The sequence below is a fragment of the Canis aureus genome, chromosome 7 (genome assembly GCF_053574225.1).
Source record: "Canis aureus isolate CA01 chromosome 7, VMU_Caureus_v.1.0, whole genome shotgun sequence".
Taxonomy (NCBI): Eukaryota; Metazoa; Chordata; class Mammalia; order Carnivora; family Canidae; genus Canis; species Canis aureus.
In genome coordinates this window covers 65,965,078-65,983,126 of record NC_135617.1, presented here as the reverse complement: position 1 = coordinate 65,983,126, position 18,049 = coordinate 65,965,078, and the positions used below count along the sequence as shown (strand labels likewise).

Below are 18,049 nucleotides of genomic sequence, written 5' to 3'. Positions count from 1 at the left end.
CATCCCCATCCTGGTTCATGAGTTCAGCCTGACCCACGACTTGAGCAGTGGAGACTTGTTCCCAAAGAGCCATTAGGTCTACTCTTGCCTAATGTCACTTCCTCTATCATGCAGCTGAGGAAAACAATGCAGCTTCCTGTGGCCTGGTAAGTCAGGATCGCCAAGATGTACAGTTTAGAGGGAGAAGCAAGACACGAACAGCGTGTGTAAAATGGGATGGGACCAAATAGAATATACATGTACTGGCTTCCATATGCATAGTGTTTCTGGAAACTTGCTCCCAAATCTAGTGCCGTGGTTGCCTTTGGGGAAGGGCTCTAGCTGGCAGGAGGTGTGGGATGGGAGGGGGACTCTCATCATGTGCCTTTTGTGCCTTTCGACCCATGGCCTGTCCCATAAAGAAATAAACAAAGAAATAAATAAAAAATGTAAAACCTTGTTACTTCCTCAGCAGAGTCTCCCATAACCAAGCCCCCAGCGTTCGTCCCTGTTACTAGCTGTCTTGGCTTCTGTCCTGCTGTAGACACGTGTCACAAAGGTCACTCAATCTTATCTGGTGCAATTAGCTGTTTAAAATCTGTCTCTCAAAAAAAAAAAAAAATCCGTCTCTCTCACTTGACTGTAGGTGAGAGGAAGACAGGGAACTGCTCTGCCCTGTTTATTGCAGCACCTGGTGCCTGGCACAGAGCAGAAGCTCTGGAAGGCATGGCTGAATGACGAGTTCATTGATTAATGCAACTCTCCTGCCATCTGTTCCCAAAGGGCAAAGGGATGCCCACACTTAGGAAGCAGGACTTCCCCTCACTGCTCACCAAGCAGCACCCTCCCAACCCTGTGTTTAGGGCTTGGGAGGGTCAGACAACTTGGGCTGCTGTGTGATCTTGGGGAAAATGCTTAACCTCTCTGATATACATGGTGACACTTCCCTCGCCTGATGCATGTGAGAGATAATGAGATTACAGGTGCAGAGCGCTCAGGATGTCACCTGGCACCTGGCAGGTGCTCAACATGGGCACCCTCTTGGCTGTTTTCGCCCTCTCCTCCAAGGCTTCCATCTTGTCCTGCTAGAGCCATTTTCTCTGCAGACCCAGGAAGGCTTCATCATTTCAAAACCTCAGAGAAGCTGGCTCTGGCTTCCTCCCTCGCCCAGATACTGCCCACACCCCCTCCAAGGATGTGTGATCCAGCCAAGTCGGGAAGCCCAGGCTTCTCACCGGCCAGGGCCCAGCCTCCCGTGGCCTCCCTCTCTCCTCCCAGCCCTGACAATACTTGGGCAGACTGTCTGGTCCCCCAACTCACCGATGTGCTTCCCGTACATGTGGTAGAAAAAGGAGACGCAGTAGAACTTAGCGCTGGCATTGTACAAGGGACTCACCAAACGGGCTCGGTCCCCCAGCTCCCGGGGCCTTGATGTCTCAATGAACATGTAGTAGCCTGTTGGGGAGGGAGAGATGTACCAAGAGCCCCCCTCTCACCCCGCACAGGCCTATTGCCATCTGATTCCTCTGCTGCCTTAACTTCATCTGACCCCAGGTGCCTCCATCTCCCTGCCTAGGTCAGGAGTTCCCAGCTCTACCACAGCTTCTCTTCTTCGGGATCCCCATGACAACAGAATTATGTCTCCCCCTCAGACTGGGGCTCCCTGGGGGCAGGGCTGTGTCTCCCCTCACACTGGGGCTCCCTGATGCTAGGCCCCTCCCTGAAGCTATCCTTGCAGCAGGCCATGTCCTCACCCTCAGGGGTGCCGCTGATGTCAGTGGGGGGACCAGTGTTGGGGGAGCGCTTGGGATTCTGCGTGAGGGCATTCTGACGTGTCCAGTCAAAGTTGTCGGTCAGGTCCTGGGTGTAGCCACAGATTTTCTCATCTTCAAAATGGCAGGTGTTGTCTGCGTTGGGGCAGGGGTGGGGAGGAGACAAAGAGGGTCAGGCTCCTCAGGCCCCTGGTCCAGCTCCGCCCTCCCTGGCCACCCCAGGGCAAGTACTGTGCATCTGAGCAGTGGGCCTTGGATCTCAGGGCTTGAGAGACCAGGCAACGGGGCCCCTGACAAGTTTGTTCCTAGAACAGGACTTCCTAACCTTTGTGCACCACAGACACCTGATGTCTAGTGAAGTCTAAGGACACCATCTCAGAAAAATAATTTTAGATGCATAAAATGAAATACATAAGGTCACAAAGGAAATCAATTATATTGAGATACAGCTGTCAAAATATTTAAAAAACACATTTGTGATATAATAATATGAGGGCTTCCTTATTATTTAATTAAATAACAGGATCTAGTGTTAGCTCTAATAATCATGGTGACTTCGAAGTCCTGATGAACGTAGGTGATATTTAGGAATGGCTGCAACAATTTTCAGGTGATGTGCAAACCTCAGGTTGGTCCTGATGACAAAGTCACAGGTAGTGACACTACTGTGGTCTGCTGCCTACATTCGTCACTGAAGGAGATGTTTAACTTCTAGAAGTTAGGGGAAGATGAAGATGTGCGCCCTTCCATGTTCCACGTTCATGGACTCCCTGAATTCTATACACAGAGCCCCTGGGGCAGAGAGGGCCTCATGGATCTCAGATTAAGGACCCCTGCCGCAGAGAGCAGGGGATGTGGACTAGTCTGGTCTCTCTATTTTTCTTTTAGGGATGCTGATTTTAGGGACAGGATCAGGGTGCCAACTCAAGAGGAAAGGCCCTGAGTTACAGATGCCCCCCACCTCTGCCCCCCTTTTAAGCCCCAGAATAAATCTTGGATGCACACATCTCCAGGCCTAATTCTGCTGCCTTTGGATTTTCTTTCCAGCTGTGAGCTTCCATGCCATTTTCTCTCTGGGTATCTCTGGGGGGGTCCTCCCCACCCCCAGGGAGTCTTTGTGTCCCCAGAGGGAAGGGGAAGTGGGAGGGAGGTGTCTCACCTGACAGGTTGGGAGAGTTGATGGCTGAGAAAGCAAGCAGGAAAAGTAAGTCAGAACAGACAAAGTGTGGGACCATACACAGGGTGCCCAGGCTTGGGTTGGGACCAGGGGACAGGGCTCCGGAAACCAGGCTTGGGGACCAGAGGGGCCTAGCCGGCTGTAATAAAGTAGGACACTGCACATTGGGGAGCCCCAAGTTCTGGAACCCTGTGGGGAGGTTGGAGGGGTCTCCTGGGTAGGAGGTGAGCCCCCCTCCCCCCACCCGCCCCCACCACCTACGCTCTGTGTAGTGGATGATGCGGGAGGCCATGTCACCAGCCCCGAAGGTGGTGTAGGGCGTGAGGCGGACCTCGTAGCTGTGGGGCACACGGAGGTCGGTCAGGACGTACTCCAGCAGCTGCCCCTTCTCCACGCGCCGCACCGGGATGGCCTTCACCGTGGCGCTGTGCTGATTCAGCTGCGGATACAGGGCGGTCCCAGATGCCCAGCAGGCCACACCCTCCACCAGCCACCAGCCCGGGGCCCTGGCACAGCTCGGAGGGTGCGGTGCGGGGCAGTATCAGGGAGCAGGAAGAATAAAGGACTAGGAAATCTGCCCCTCAGTTTCCCCATCTGTGAGCTAGGGCAATCACCCCTACCATGCCTGCCTCCTAGGGCTGTCTTAATAAGTGACAGCAGTGCGTATCGAACACCGAATATGTGCTGGCTGCTGCTCAAAGTGATCTGCCATTATTAACTCATTTGATCCTCAAATAACAATCCTATGAGGTGGAACATTATAAAATGACTCCCATTTTACAGATCAAAGAAACTGAGGCCAAGCAGATGTAGTTTGCCATAGCTCACACAGACCTGGATTCTAGCCTAGGCAGTCTGCTCCAGAGCCACACTTTTACCCTCCACACCTACTGCCCCTTGGACAGAACCACACGGAGTTAGATTGGACACAAGACCAGCATAGCCCTGGCCTCGCATTCCAGAGACCCTGTGGATGAGACTCCCCCCCTACCCCCACCTTAAGCTCCTGACACACAAGTAGATTCTATGTTTTGTGAGCAGAGTGGACTCCGCCCCCTTCCCCAGAGCATGGGGCCAGAAGGGACAGGTCCCTAGAACCTCCCGGCTTCTGCTGCTATGTCCAGAACACTTTCTCTCCGGCTCTGGAGAGTGGTCTCTAAGGGGGTCAGTGTGCTCAAGCCCTGCCTCCAACCCCTTCCCATGGCTTGACAGACATTCCGAGGGTCAGCCTGCACCTGGGCCCCTGTCCCCCTTGGCCCACCTGGCGGACACTGAGTCTGTAGTTGAGCAGGGGGTCGACAGCATCGGGCTCCCTCTGTGTCCACTGCAGCACATAGGAGTAGTTCTTGGACAGCTTGTGGCTGCGGGTGGGGTTGGGGGTGTCGAAGTAAAACTCCGGGCTGTAGGCTTTGGCTGAGAGGACGGGGAGGGGGGCGTGGGGCCATGAAGGGTGGGGGATGGGGACAGACACAGAGAGAGGAGGCACGGGAGAGGGCGACAGAAGAGGATGTCGAGGAACAGAGACACAGTATGGAGAGACAAAGAGAAAGGGCATATGGTGAAGAGAGGAGATGGTGGGAGAGGAGGAGAATGGGGGAATGAGGGTGGAGTAGGAGGGGAGGAGGACGTGGAGAAAAGGAAGATTGGGAATTCCAAGACGTGGTATTTGTGAGGATAGAGAGGAAAGGCAGAGGAAAAGCCAGAGGGAAGAAAAATTTGGGAAGACAGAGGAGGAGGAATATTAGAAAGGACACAGGAAAGAGGATGGGGAAAAAGACGCAAAGAAGGGTCAAGGACATGGAGGAAGAAGGAAGAGAAAGGAGAGAGATAGGGAGGCAAAAAGGTGGGGAGACAGGGAAAGTGTGGGAGAACAGGGGAGGGGGGAAGGAGGTGGGAAATGTCACAGGGGCCTCTGGCTGCAGGGCTGGGTGGGGTGGGGAAGGGCTGGGGAGTGACCTGTGGTCCTGGCCCCCTGCTTCTGAGTGAGGAGATCCAAACAAGAGCTAAAAGGGCACCCTGTCAGTCGGGGGTTGTTGGGAGAGCTGCAGGTGCAGTAGATGGGGACAGGCACACCTGGGGCTCTCCTCCAGGGGCGCTGCCACCAGCTCCGATAGGGAACCAGCTCTCCCCTCAATGAAGGGGGAAGAGAAGGGATCAGCAACCCCCTTGGCCCCTAGGAGTTCCCCTCAGCCCTCACCATGACCTCCACCCCTTCCGGACTCACCCATGCCCGCCTGCAGCCCCTAATAGCCCACCCGGGAATGACTTGATGATGAGATGGGGGATTTCTGGGCACCAAGGGGCCTGGAGTGACAGCTCAGGAAAGGTATGCTGGCTGGCCCAGAGCCAGCCACGGCGTTCCAGAGAGGCTGTTGAGCCCAGGGTCCTCTTCGCTCCTCTTAGCTACAGCTCAGGCCCCTCACATTGGGCCTGCAAGTCAGGAAAAGAGGGGGTCCTCCATCCGTAGCCTCTGGGGCCAAGGACGAAAGAGGAGGGGCTTGAAATATGCCGGCTGAGATGGAGGGGGTGGGGCAGGGCTTGAGTGGGCGGTCTTGAACCTGGTGTGGGCGGGGCTGGAGTGCACCTGCTACGGAGGAAGAAGGAAACGGAGAGCTTCGGGATGGACTGAAGCTGCAAGGGCTAGAGCCTAGGCCTTGTAGTTGGGGCCTAGGTGAGGTGTGAATGGGAAGGGCCCACACCTGGCGCTCGCGGGGCTAAAGGGGCGAAGCCTAAGTCCGGGGAAGCAGGGGTGAAGCAGGGGTTTGAAAGAGGCAGGGCAGTCCGAGGCCAAGGGGAAGGAGGCTGAGCTAAAATGGGCAGGACCTCGGGCACGTATAAGCGGCCTTGAGAAGACAAGGTCTACACGGAGTGGGCGCGAGCGAAGGGGTGTAGCCCGCCTAGAGGGGACCAGGCTGTAAAAGACGTCTCATTTGGTCTGAGCGGCGGAGGCGGGGCTTGGACCTGGCAGGGGCAGGTCTCGGAGAGGCAGGGGCCTAAACCAGGGCAGGCGGGCTGGAAGGGGCGGGGCCAGGCCGGCCGTGGGCGGGGCGGGGGGCGGGGCGGGGGGCGGGGCCTGGCCCAGGTGGGCGCGGTCGCGCGGGACCCACTGGACGCTCACCCGAGACCTGAAAGAGGCAGGTGGCCGAGCCCACGTCGTTGGAGATGCTGCACTCGTAGCTGCCGCTGCTGTCGCGGGTGACGGCGTCCAGGCGCAGTTCCGAGTGGTCGGGGGCCTCGGCGGCGGGGACAGCGGGCGGCGGGGGCAGCAGCTGCCCTTTGAAGCGCCACACGGCCGCGGCGATGCGCTGGGGGCTGCCCCGCAGCAGCGAGCAGCGCAGCAGCACGGGCCGGCCCAGCGCCTGGCGCACGTCCTGGGAGCTGGGCTCCACCTCGGGCGGGACTGGGGGCGGGGGCGGGGGCGGCGGTCAGCGGGGCCGCGTGGGCTTTGAGGACCGGCCCGTCCGAGGCGACGCGCCCGACCCGGCTCCCGCACCCCCAGCCTGCAGAGATCTCCGAGGATTCAATAGCCACGCTCATACCTCCGTGACCGGCAGATACCCACCCCCCCGGCCGATTCCTCCAGCCAGGCTTCCCATGCTGGGCCTCCCGTCTCGCCTCAAACCGTCCCCACACCCTCCCCTCCCCCCCTCCCCCGCCGCCCCGTAGTGAAAAGCAGTGTAGCATCAGGGTTCAGAGCACGATCCGCGGAGCTAGACGCCTTGGGTTCAAATCCCAGCCCTACCTCAAACTAGCTGGTGAGGCCTTAGGCAAGTTACTTATCCTGTGACTCGGTTTCTCTATTTGTAATAATAAGGGAATAACAGAGTCTACCTATAGGGCTGCGAAGGGTTAAAGGAGGTCATGCATTAAGATGCTTTCTGAACAGTGCTTGGCACGAGGTCAGTTAACTCATCACTCTCATCGTTCTACCATCAGACACGACGTGTTCCCTTGAAGGTCTTTCAAACTAACCATTTCTACCTGTCAAAATCAATGATTTCTTTGCTCACTGGGTCCGCGGGAATGAGGATGGTGGGGGCGGGGCGGGGCGGCGCTTGACGGTGGAAATGTGGCAGGGGTCACAGACCTCGCCCCCTAGAACTGGGGCGGGGGGCGGGATGACAAGGTTTTAGGGCTATCAGCAGCAGTGCGGGGAGGGAGGAGGGTTGGTTGGCCGGGAGCGAAGGGGCGAAGAGGGGGCAGGTGAGGCTGAGAACCGGGAGGGACAGCTCAGAAGTCAGTCCAGGTGGGGCGATGAGACTCACACTGCACGTTCAGCTGCACCTGGGCCTCGCGAGGGCGCACGTTGAAGCCATTATACCGAGCCGTCTGGCAGCGGTAGGTCCCGCTCATGTCGCGGCTCACGTGCTCCAGCCGCAGCTTCCCGTCGGGGGTCTCCTCCAGGGGCAGCCCCGAAGGCAGCATCGCAGCCTCCTTGTCCACGCGGGACCAGAGCACCGGCGGCCGCGGCTTGCCTCGGACCTCACACTGCAGCTCGGCGGGCGAGCCCTCCCGCACGGTCACCACGGCCCTGCCCTTGGGCACGCTGATGGTGGGAGGCACTGCGGTGGGGAGGCGCAGGGGCAGGGTTAGAGCTCCCCGCCGGCCCCAGCTTTGGGGCTTCTGCTGCCCTTGCCCTAGGCTTCCCATCCCAGGTGTCCCAAAGGATCCCTCAGGGTCTCCAAAACACAACGCACCTCCCCCAGGTCTCTCCACCTCCCGGGGTCTCTATCTCAGGGTCTCCCAACTCAGAAAGAGACCTGAGGTCGTCCTGGCCTATGCCTTCTTTCCCTTTAGCCCAACAAAGGGAGTTCCACCTTTTAAACAGTTCTACGAAATGACCTCTTCCCTCAACCCCCTCTCTCCTGCCCACTGGATCCCATAGAGTTAAAGCTTCCATCTTGTGTTCTGGAGTGTGATCACAGATCAATAGTCTGTCCACCAACATCTTTAGCCTTTCTTCCAAAGTAATAGAATATCTGGAGTTCAGCACTGTCCACAGTGGGAATAACCACCCTGCCTTACGGCTGGCTACAGCTACGTAAATTCTGGCCAATGGGATGTGACAGGAAATAAAGGTCTTTAAAAGAAGAGGCTATGGCCCTCCTCTCCTCCTCCTTCCTGCAGGCTGGAATGCAGATTGATGGCTGCCCCTGGAACTGCCATTGTGGACAAGGTGGCACACACTATGGTTAAGGTTAACGGAAGAGCGAGACAAGATGGAGCCTGGGACCCTGAGGACTTGGTGGAACGGAGCCATTATTCCAGCCTGGACTGCTCACTTTTATGAGAAAAAGAAACATACATTTAGCTCATTTAAGTCACTAGTAGTATTTTGGGATTTTCTGTTATACACAGACAAACCTAATTCAACCCAACACATCGCCCAACTGGAGGGTCTTTTAAAGACTTCCATGGGTCCCATCCCACATCTCATCAAACAAATTAAAATGTCCTACATTAAATATAAACTGTAAATAACTCTGCAAGGCAAGCTGAGGTCCAGTTATCCAGTTAGAATAATTCATACTCTATAAACATTTATACATGTATTGGTTTTAATTTTACAGTTTTCTCTTTGTATTTTTGGAGCCAATTAATTTATTTTTCCAGGGCTAAATTATTTCTATAGGCCCTTAAAAAGCTTCCATGCCCTAGGCATCAGGCTAATGAGCCAAATAGAGGAAATGGCCCTGTGCCCTGTTGATTTCTCTGGTTCTAAAACATCCCAGCTCCCAACCCTCCTGTGCCCCCATAGGCTAAAGGGCTGTCCTTCCTTTGAAGCTGCCCTGCCTTCCGGTTAAAGCTCCAGATCCTTGGCTCCGCAAACAAGACCCTCGTGCTCCAGCCTCTGCCACTCCCCAGACTCATCTTCCCTCTCCTATCCTGTGTCCCAGCTATGGGATCCACTTGTGAGGGACACACTCCCTAGATGCAAAGTCTTCTCCCTGTGTAGAAGTTAGGATGGAAGGAGCCTCCGAAGCCATCTGGTTCAGTGTCTCACAGAGGAGAAACTGAGGCCCAGAGAGTTAAAGAGGCTTAGTCAAAGTCAGCCAGCTCCTTAGTGCAAGGGGCTAGGGGCTGGAGATGAGATTCGAGAGACTCTCTCCAAAATCCTCCTCTCCAAACTCCTGTCATTCTTAAAATATAAACCCTTCAGGGGTGGCTCTAAAGTCAGACTGCCTGGGTTTGAATACCAGGCTCCACCACTTGTTTGTTAACTTAGGTGAGTTTCTTAAACTCTCTGAGCCTGTTTCTTCATCTTTAAAAACTGGTGATAAACTATCTCATAAGGTAAACCATGAAGGTGAATGAGAGAAATATGAAATCATCAGAACACAGAGTAAGCACTCAATAAATGTTAGTCATTATTTCATTGTTATTTATTATTATTGGAATAAAGACCCAAGTCCCTGCATAATCTGGCCCCCGCTGACCCCTCTGCTCTCTTCCATCTCACTCCATTTTTCCAGCTGCACTTTCCTTCCTTCAGGGCTCTAGATGGCCCACGTGCTTACCTACCTCGGCCTTTGCATGTGCTGATTCTTTGGCCTCCCTTGCTCTCTTCCACCTTGCAAAATCCCGCCCCTCCTTCAGATCTCAGATCAAACATTCTATCTTAGGAGACTCTTTCCTGACTCTTGTGTATCAAAGTTTGCAGTGATATATTTATTTGTGAGACTATGTGAAAAATGTTTGCCTTCCTGCTTCGTTCCATGCCAGCAGAGCTTATTTTGCCCACCCCTCTGCCCCAGAGCCTACCACAATGCCTGACATTTAACAGGTGCTTAATAAATGTGTGCAGAACACCAAGTAAACACAAACGGTGTTCCCCTCACTCTGGCCTCCTTTCCCCAAGCTTCTGTGCCCACCTTCTCTCTGTGGGCCTCTCCAGATCCCTCACACACACACCCACGCCACTTATTTGGCTGCCCACCTGTCTCAGAGGAGATGTTGACTTCGACGCTCAGGTCAGGCACTGGTGCCCCTGGGAAGGAAGCCACGCACAGGTAGGTGCCATAGTCGCTGAAGTGCAGGTCAATGAGCTCTAGGCTGCTCGTGACGGCAGGCAATTCAGGGTCATTTCGGGTCACCAGCAGCCTCTTAGACATGCGTGCTGGCTTGCCATTCTTGAACCACTGGTAAGTCACCTTCTCTTGGGGCACTGCATCCACATGGCATGACAGCTTCAGGTCCTGGCCCAACTGTATGTTCTCACTCTCTTTGATCACATCTGGGGTGATCTGGAATGTAGCATTCTTCATGGCTATAGGTGGATGGGGAGGGAAGGGTGGCTAGGACTGGCCAAAAGCCAAGGGTCTGTGTCCTACCTCCATCCCAACCCAGCTTCTCTTCTTGAACTGACCTTCCTGGAGATTGGGGGCTACCACCCTACCCCACCCCCAAGAGAAACCATTGCTTTGCTTGGAAATTGCTCTGCTTACTTAGATGGATTTTTAAAAGTTCAAAAAAGCTGGCTGTAGAAAAGTGGGTTTAGTCATTGTTACAGCCACTGTTGACTGAACACCCACTACGTGAGAGGCACTGTTCCAAGCACTTTACATGGGTTTACTCATCTCACCCATCCCACAATCTTCGAGTGAGGCACTTTGCTGTCCCCGTTTTACAAAGGAGAGAACTGAGGCTCAGACAGTTTAAGTAACTTGCCCAAAGTAGCCAACCTTGAATTCAGACTCAGCCTGCGCTCTTAACAGCTGCACTGCTTTATTTTTATTCTTGTTTTAAACCTTGAATATGCAAAGTACACATTTTGGAAAGATGCACCAGAATGTGATAGTGCTTCTATCTAGAGAGTGGGGCTGAGGGGAAATTTTAATTTGCACATTTCATCTTTTTGTACTGTTTGCTTCTTCTCAACAAGTTTGTGTGATTTTTATAATAAAAGCCTAATACAATTATTTTATGTGAAATTACATAAAACACAGAGCTTAGAAAAAAAGGGTCTAGCCCTCTTTGAAAAATCTGAATATTGTCTGACATAACTGAGAGTTAGAATTCTTCTTCTTCTGCTGCTGCTGCTGCTTCTTCTTCCTTTTTTAAGTAGGCTCCACACCCACAGTGGAGCCTAATGCAAGGCTTGAACTCATGACCCTGAGATGAAGACCTGAGCTGAGATCAAGAGTCAGATGCTTAACAGACTGAGCCGCCCAGGCCCGTCTAGACAGAATGCTCAGTAGTGGGTTGTTAATTCGACCGGACCCTGGTGCAACAGCCATGAACCAGGACTGGGCTGGGCAAAGCAGGCTGTACATGACCCTAAGAGATGACTGTAAGTATTTGATGCAAACTGCAATCTCATGAACCCAGGTGTTTTGTGGGGTTTTTTGTTTTGTTTTGTTTTGTTTTTTGAACCCAGGTTTTAAAGGCCAAGTGGAATTAGGTGAAGAAGAATAATTTGACAGGAGAAGTACCATCAAAGGAAAAAGTCAGCAGTGACAATCTGGTGAATGTTTCTTGCTCTGATTAAGTAAAAAAATCCCAGAGAGCTAGCTTCTTTTTTGTGAGAAGAGTCAGAGAGAGACTGGTTGGTGAGGGAAGAACAAAATGGAGAATCCATTTCATCAGAAGATTCTCCATTTAATCAGAAGATTTGACAGGAGCTATACCTGACTTTCAAGGGAGAAAGAGCTGCAAACAAGCCTAGATCTTTAAAATTTTCAAATAAGTAAACAATAAACAAACAACAACCTAAAGTGACTTCCAAGTCAAAAGAATTTAAAGTTTTCTCCTTAGGGGCGCTGGACCACTTCAGTCAGAAGAGCATGCAACTCTTGATCTCAGGGTCATGAGTTTGAGCCCTATGGTGGGTGTAGAGATTACTTTAATAAGTAAAACTTTTAAAAAAAGTTTTCTTCTTAAAGCACAGTAGCAAAATCAAGATCATACTGAGCAGCTAATAAGGCGGAGGTTAGTAAGGAGAGTGTCAATACTTTTTGTGTCCCAACTTTTGTTATCATTTTTACATTTAGTAATTACCTTCAGACTCACTGACATTCTTTGCTAATAAAGATTTGCATTTGAGGTATGTGCAAATGTATGTTATTTTCATTTTAATTCTGTGAAAAATGTAGAAATTATTATATAGGAAGAGAGTCAGGAAATTTCTCTTGCAGACTGGAGTGTCCACATTTAGCTTTTAGCAGCCTCAGTTTTCAGATCTAAGAAAAATGCAGGTAATCAACACCCACCCTTCCCACTTGGTCCATTGTCAGGATGACCTTTGGAAATGTGGATTGTAAATAAAACTCTGTACAAATTGTAGTCCTGCCACCTGCAGGCAGACATCAGAATTGCAGGGAAATCGAAGTGCCTGGAACATGCCTTCTCAGCAAATCCCATTGACCAAGAGGAAGCAGACAGGCCTCTCTCTTGGTTCACGGGTGGTTTCTGGAGGACAGGAGCCACCAGGCCACCTCCCGGGTCCCCCCACCCCCACCCCTCCCGACCCACGTACATCGCACCAGCAGGTTGACGGTCTTCTTGGCAGGGTTGCCCACGTTGTTGGTGGCGGTGCAGTTGTAATAGCCAGAGTCCCGTGCCTGCACTGAAGGGATGCTGAGGGTGCCACTCTGGGCCAGAGCACCCAGGGGCAGCGGGCCCGGCCCGTGGGACCACTGAAGCTGGGGTAAGGGATCGCCGCCTGTCAGCAGACACTGTACGGTCACATTCTCCCCAGGATTTACCACCAGAGTTTCATTCACAGACAGCTTCAGGGCTGGTGGTGCTACGAGGACAAGGAGGTGGGGTCTTAGGGACCATGAGGCAGGGCTGGGGGAGTCAAGGGGGCAAGGGAAGCCAGGGGGTTGAGGGAGGCCTGGAGGGGAAAGGAAGGGGAGAGGCAGGGAGTAGGCAGGGAGCAGGCAGAGAGGAGGAGGGGAGATGCCTAGAGTCCTGTGTGGGCTGGGCCCTGTGTCCTAGCTGGGGAGCCAGCCCAGGAGGGCGATGGGCAGGGGAGTCCTGTACCCGTGGTGTTTGTGAGCCGGAAGGTGATGGCCTTGTCTGGGATGCCGCACACATTGCGGACAGACACCTGGCAGGTGTAGCTGGCATAGTCCTGTGGCCGCAGGTTCTTCAGCTTCAGGACCTTGGTCTCCCCCTAGGCAGCAGCAGATCACTGGGGTGAGGGGCCTGCTTGGGTCTCTAGGGATCCCACACACGTTCACCCAGCGCCAGAGGCTGAAGCCAATGGCTACTTTAATTTCTATCTTTCTGGAACGCCTGGGTGGCTCAGTGGTTGAGCATCTGTCTTTGGCTCAGGTCATGATCCTGGGGTCCCTGGATGGAGTCCCACATCAGGCTCCCCACAGGGAGCCTGCTTCTCCCTTTGCCCGCATCTCTGCCTCTCTGTCTCTCTCATGAATAAATAAAATCTTTAAAAAAAATTCCTATCTTTCCAACCTCCACAGTTTATCCTCAGGGAGCCTGCACCTGGGGTGGAGACTGCAGTCTCCATACCTTGAGCTTCAGATCTGATGTTGTCCTGGCACACACCAGCCAGGACCAGGCCTCGGTTTTCACACTCTGGGAAATGGAGGATTAGGAAGGAATCCTGCTCTATCTTACAACATATACAAACATGGGGCTGGCCCACAAGCCATGTCCACACATGGAGCTTTGGCCACCACCTGGGATAGCCACCTCTGAAAGACTTCCCTGGCAGGCAGCTTCATCACCACCTCCTGGGACTGTGGGGGACCTCAATCAATACCCCCGACTGCTGCTGTGCCTGCCCAAGAGTCCCCAATACTCTGCTAGCCAGCAGCACACAGGGGTGACATGCCTGCCCCTGGGGGATCCTTTCCTAACTAGCAATGTTCCTGAAGGACATGTTGCCTTGGGGACTCTCCCGTCCTCACCACTGCTCCCTGACTTTTCTGTCCTGATTTCATTTGGCCCAGGTTGTCTGAAGCCCAATCAGATTGCACGCTTCCAACATCAGAGCAGAATTATTGGCATCAGGGCAGCCCCTGGAACCCCTTAGATCATGGGGCCTCGTCTCCACGTCTCCCTCCCTTGTTGGGTGCAGAAGGAAGAGTGCAGGGCGAGCCATGAGGAGACCAGGCCGGCTGCTTTCTGTCCTGACCTGGGTATAGAGGGGCTCATAGATGTCGACCCCATTGTCCTGGCTGTGAGATAGGGTGTCGGAACCCCGCTTCCAGATGAAGCGGGCCGGTGGGTTGGAGTTGACAGTACAGCGCAGGAACACCGTCTTCTCCTGGTAGAAGTTGCCTCGAACATCGCTCACCGTCTGGTGGACCGTCAGCACGGGCTCGTCCAGGTCTGCAAGGACACAGCCCCAGGGGAGTCACGGCCAGGTGGGGGGCTTGGTCTTCTGGCAACCCCAAGGAAAGCTAAGCCACCCTCAAGGGATGCTTCCAGAAAGCCAGATGGTCTCCCAGCCCACAAACTCGACCAACCTGTTGGAGGCAGGAGAATGGACCTAATGGCTTCCCAACTGTTCCTCCCCCAGCCCTGCATGGGGGTGTCTGTCTTTATCCTCCCATCATGGGATGGAGGAAGCAGCTGCAGATTGGAAATCAGGACACTGGTTCAAATCCCAGGTTAGCTGTTAATTTGCAGTGTGACCTGCCTAAGTCACTTCTCTTTCTGGGCATTTTGTCATGGGTCATGCAAATACCACTTTCTTTTTAATACCAATGCCCAGCAGAGCTCACTGATGGCTTCAGAAGTCAGAATGATTGCCTCTAAGGAGATTATTGACTGGGAGGGAGCATGAAGGAACTTTCTGGGGTCCGGGAAATGCTCTTGAACTGGATGGTGTTTACACATGCATTGACATAAGAATTCACGGAACTGTACATTTAAGATTGGTGCACTCTACTGGATATAGGTTAATCCTCAACAACAAAAAAGAATTTAAGAAAAAATCCTGATGCTGGGTTCCATGCCCAATTACATCAGAATCTCTGGAAGTGGGACCCAGGCATCAATAGTTTCTTCTAAAGATCCCCTAGACCTTCTAATGAAGAGTTGGCATTGTGAAACAAAGGCACCAACATTCCACAGCCTAACATTCTATGGTGGTGTTCCAGCATCCCATCATTCTGTCCTCACACAGCCCACCTGGACAGAAGTCATATCAAAGACCATGATGGGTAGAGGTGGGGCACTGGTGACATCCAGGCCATGCCTGCCAGCCCCTTCCAGCACCAATAATGCAAGAAATGATCCTCAGCCCCAGGCTTTGGCAGGCCCTTAGGTGACTGATGGGGGACAGAAGGGTCTGAGGTTCCATTGCTCACCACTTGGGGGTCTCACTTGGTGGGGTGTGGGACATATTTAATGAATAGGTTCATTGTGGACATTAAGATGGTGCCAGACAGGCTGCTTGGCTTGGCCCTATGGCTTCTGGGTAACTAGTGTCAGCCTGAGTGGGCACAGAGGGAGGTGGCAAGCAGTGAAATAGCCTCTTGGGGTTAAGGGGGTACCTCCATGGCAGGCAGGTAGGGACTAGGGGCTTCCCATTCAACCAGCAGCCAGGGCTAAGGGGTGCTTGGTCCTGTAGGTGCCCCCTTGGTGGGGGCAGGGAAGTTGCAGAGCTCCCCCTCGGACAGAAGCAAGAGACATGAGAGACTGTGGGAAGGGCATGGGCCAGAGTCAAGAGAACCTTTGTGGGCAAACAAGTCACAGACCTCCCCCCACTTCCATTTCATCTGTGAAAGGAGTAGAGTATAGTCCAAACTATCCCGCCCTCTCTGATCACTTTGGAGAGCTGTGCAAGGTTCCTATGGGTTAGGGAGGGACACGTGTGAATGGTATCGGGGGACACACATCGGAGGAACAGTGGTCCGGGAGAGATGAGGTCTCTACTGCCTTCTTCCACCGAAGTGTCTCTTCTCCAGCCTCCTCCCCGACCCCCCGCCTTCCCAGCCCGGCCCCCGGGGCACCCGGGCCCGCACTCACACTGCACGTCCACGCGGATGGACTTGATGGCGGGCACGCCCACGCCGTTCTCTGCCTTGCAGTAGTAGCGGCCGCCCTGCGTGCGCGCGATGCGCTCGATGCGCAGCGTCTCGTTGAACACTGACGTCTCCTGGAACTTGTCCGAGGCGCTGCCCGCCGTCTTGGTCCAGCGCACCTGGGCCCGCAGGGCGGGGGAGGGTGAGCGGGGCACGGAGAGGAGCGTGCTCCGGGCTGAAGGTCATGCAACGGGGCCTCTTCCCCCCGCACCCCACTCTTCTCCGTGCGTGCCCGTGGGGCCCCCCCCAGCCTGGGAAACTAATTCCCCCCAGGGAAATGCACGGATAGGGTAGGAGGATGCTTCAGCAAAGAGCCTGGGAAATCTGGGGTCAGAGGAAGGAGGCTTTAAATCAGGCAGTGTAGTGCAGTGGTTAAGAGGATGGATTGGGGCGAGTTGCCCCACCTTTCCTGCCTCCCTTTCCGCATTGGGAAAACAGAGAATACTACCTGGCCTAGGGCTTCTGGGAGGATTAAATGTGCCTTAGTGCCTGTATGGCTAAGAATTTGATAAAAATTTTTAGTGGCCTTGGGTAGGCCACTCTCTCCCAGCTTTAGACTTGTCATCTGCGAAAGAGGTCTCCGTGGTAGCCAGCCTCCAAGATGGTCCCTAGCTTCTGGTCCTTTTCTGTGGTGCCCTCCCACTTTGTGCCACAGATGGGCTGTGTGCCCAATATAACACAGCGGGCATGATGGTATGCCACTGCCAAGATCAGGTTTTGAAGGACTGTGATTTCCACCTTGGGGAAAGCCATCCGGCTGTCATGAGCAGCCCTCCGGAGGGAGGGGTCCCCGGGGGAAGAATGGAAACCTCCAGGTCTACAGCCACAGGAGGTAGCCTGCAAGTGGTCCTCCCACCCCAGTCAGTTCTCAAATGGCTTCAGCCTCCTAAGAGACCTTGCACGAGCCAGAACCAGTCAACAAAGCTGCTCCTGGATTGTGGTTCCATAGGAACTATGAGACAATAAGTGTGTGTTGTTCCGAGTCTCTTGAGTTTTAGAGTATGTGTTATGCAGCACTAGATTAACTATAACTATTACATAGCACAATACTCGCTTTGCAAAGAGGTTTAGAAACAAAGTGTGTAAAGCACCTAAGTGTAGTCCCTGGTATGTATTAGTCACTCAACAAATTTCCATTATTATCAACACTGCCCTAGACTGTAGGAAATGATCAAGGATCACACAAGAAACTGGAGCTACTACTCAGAGTAGGAGAGGTTTAAGAAAAATTGATCATTTCCAGGTGATTAAGTCTTAAGGATTAGAGGACAGGGTAGGGAAGCTTCCATCTAAAAGTTGGGGGGTGGGGATTGCTTATCACTATGATGGGGCAAGGCCCCGATCCCAGTGAAGAGGTCAGGCCATAGTCCCTAAAAACAACAAGGCTGGGGAGAAGGATGGCGAGAGGATGATGGTAGCAACATTGTGGCCTGCAGTGGCCACTCTCTGCATGAGAAACTTGCCCTTCACCCACTTCAGAGAGAAACCAAGGCCATGAAAATATTTTTTCTTTTGTATTTGACATTTTGCAGGTTTCCTGTGATTTATCTAGATGGAGTGTGTTTATAAACTGCTTTGGATTTGTTTTACTTTATCCATCTGAGGGTTTGTACCTTTCTTCAATTCCACAAAATTCTCAGCTTTTATCTCTTTAGATGTTGCCTTCTCTCAGTTTTCTCTAGTCCATCCTAAGTTAATGTTGTAGCTTGTCATTCTATCCTCCATGTCTCCTAACTTTCTTTTCACATTTTCCAGTCTCTTTGTCTTCCCTGGACTGCATTGTAGCTGGTTTTCTCAGATCTGTCATCCAATTCGTTAATTTTCTCTTTAGCTATCTCTATGGTATGGAGGTCAAATTTTTCAAAAGACTGTTGGATTTTTATTTCTAGGATTGCTATTTGGTTTTCCCCCCATATCTGAAGGATCAGGTTGTATAATCTCCTGACTTGTGGACTGTATGCCTTTCATTATCTCTTTAAACATTTTAACTATACTTATTTTCAAGATCCTTTCAAATTGCTCTGTTATCAGGACACCTGGGTGGCTCACTGGTTGAGAGTCTGCCTTTGGCTCAGGTCATGATCCTGGGGTCCTGGGATCAAGTCCCACATCAGGCGCCT

At 52.9% G+C, this 18,049-nt stretch overlaps 1 protein-coding gene across 2 annotated transcripts in view; it reads right to left on the bottom strand.

Moving 5' to 3' along the window:
• MDGA1 (MAM domain containing glycosylphosphatidylinositol anchor 1) overlaps positions 1-18,049 on the bottom strand; it is a 62,358-nt gene that overhangs the window by 9,082 nt on the left and 35,227 nt on the right. For both annotated transcript variants that reach the window (XM_077904184.1, XM_077904183.1), the window contains exons 3-14: positions 15,874-16,048; positions 14,033-14,229; positions 12,913-13,045; positions 12,404-12,673; positions 9,866-10,195; positions 7,194-7,490; positions 6,047-6,328; positions 4,190-4,341; positions 3,190-3,367; positions 2,911-2,934; positions 1,734-1,886; positions 1,300-1,434 (exon numbers count right to left, since the gene is read on the bottom strand). In XM_077904184.1, the coding sequence (XP_077760310.1) occupies positions 1,300-1,434; positions 1,734-1,886; positions 2,911-2,934; positions 3,190-3,367; positions 4,190-4,341; positions 6,047-6,328; positions 7,194-7,490; positions 9,866-10,195; positions 12,404-12,673; positions 12,913-13,045; positions 14,033-14,229; positions 15,874-16,048 (2,326 nt within the window). The remainder of the gene's footprint in view (positions 1-1,299; positions 1,435-1,733; positions 1,887-2,910; positions 2,935-3,189; positions 3,368-4,189; positions 4,342-6,046; positions 6,329-7,193; positions 7,491-9,865; positions 10,196-12,403; positions 12,674-12,912; positions 13,046-14,032; positions 14,230-15,873; positions 16,049-18,049) is intronic.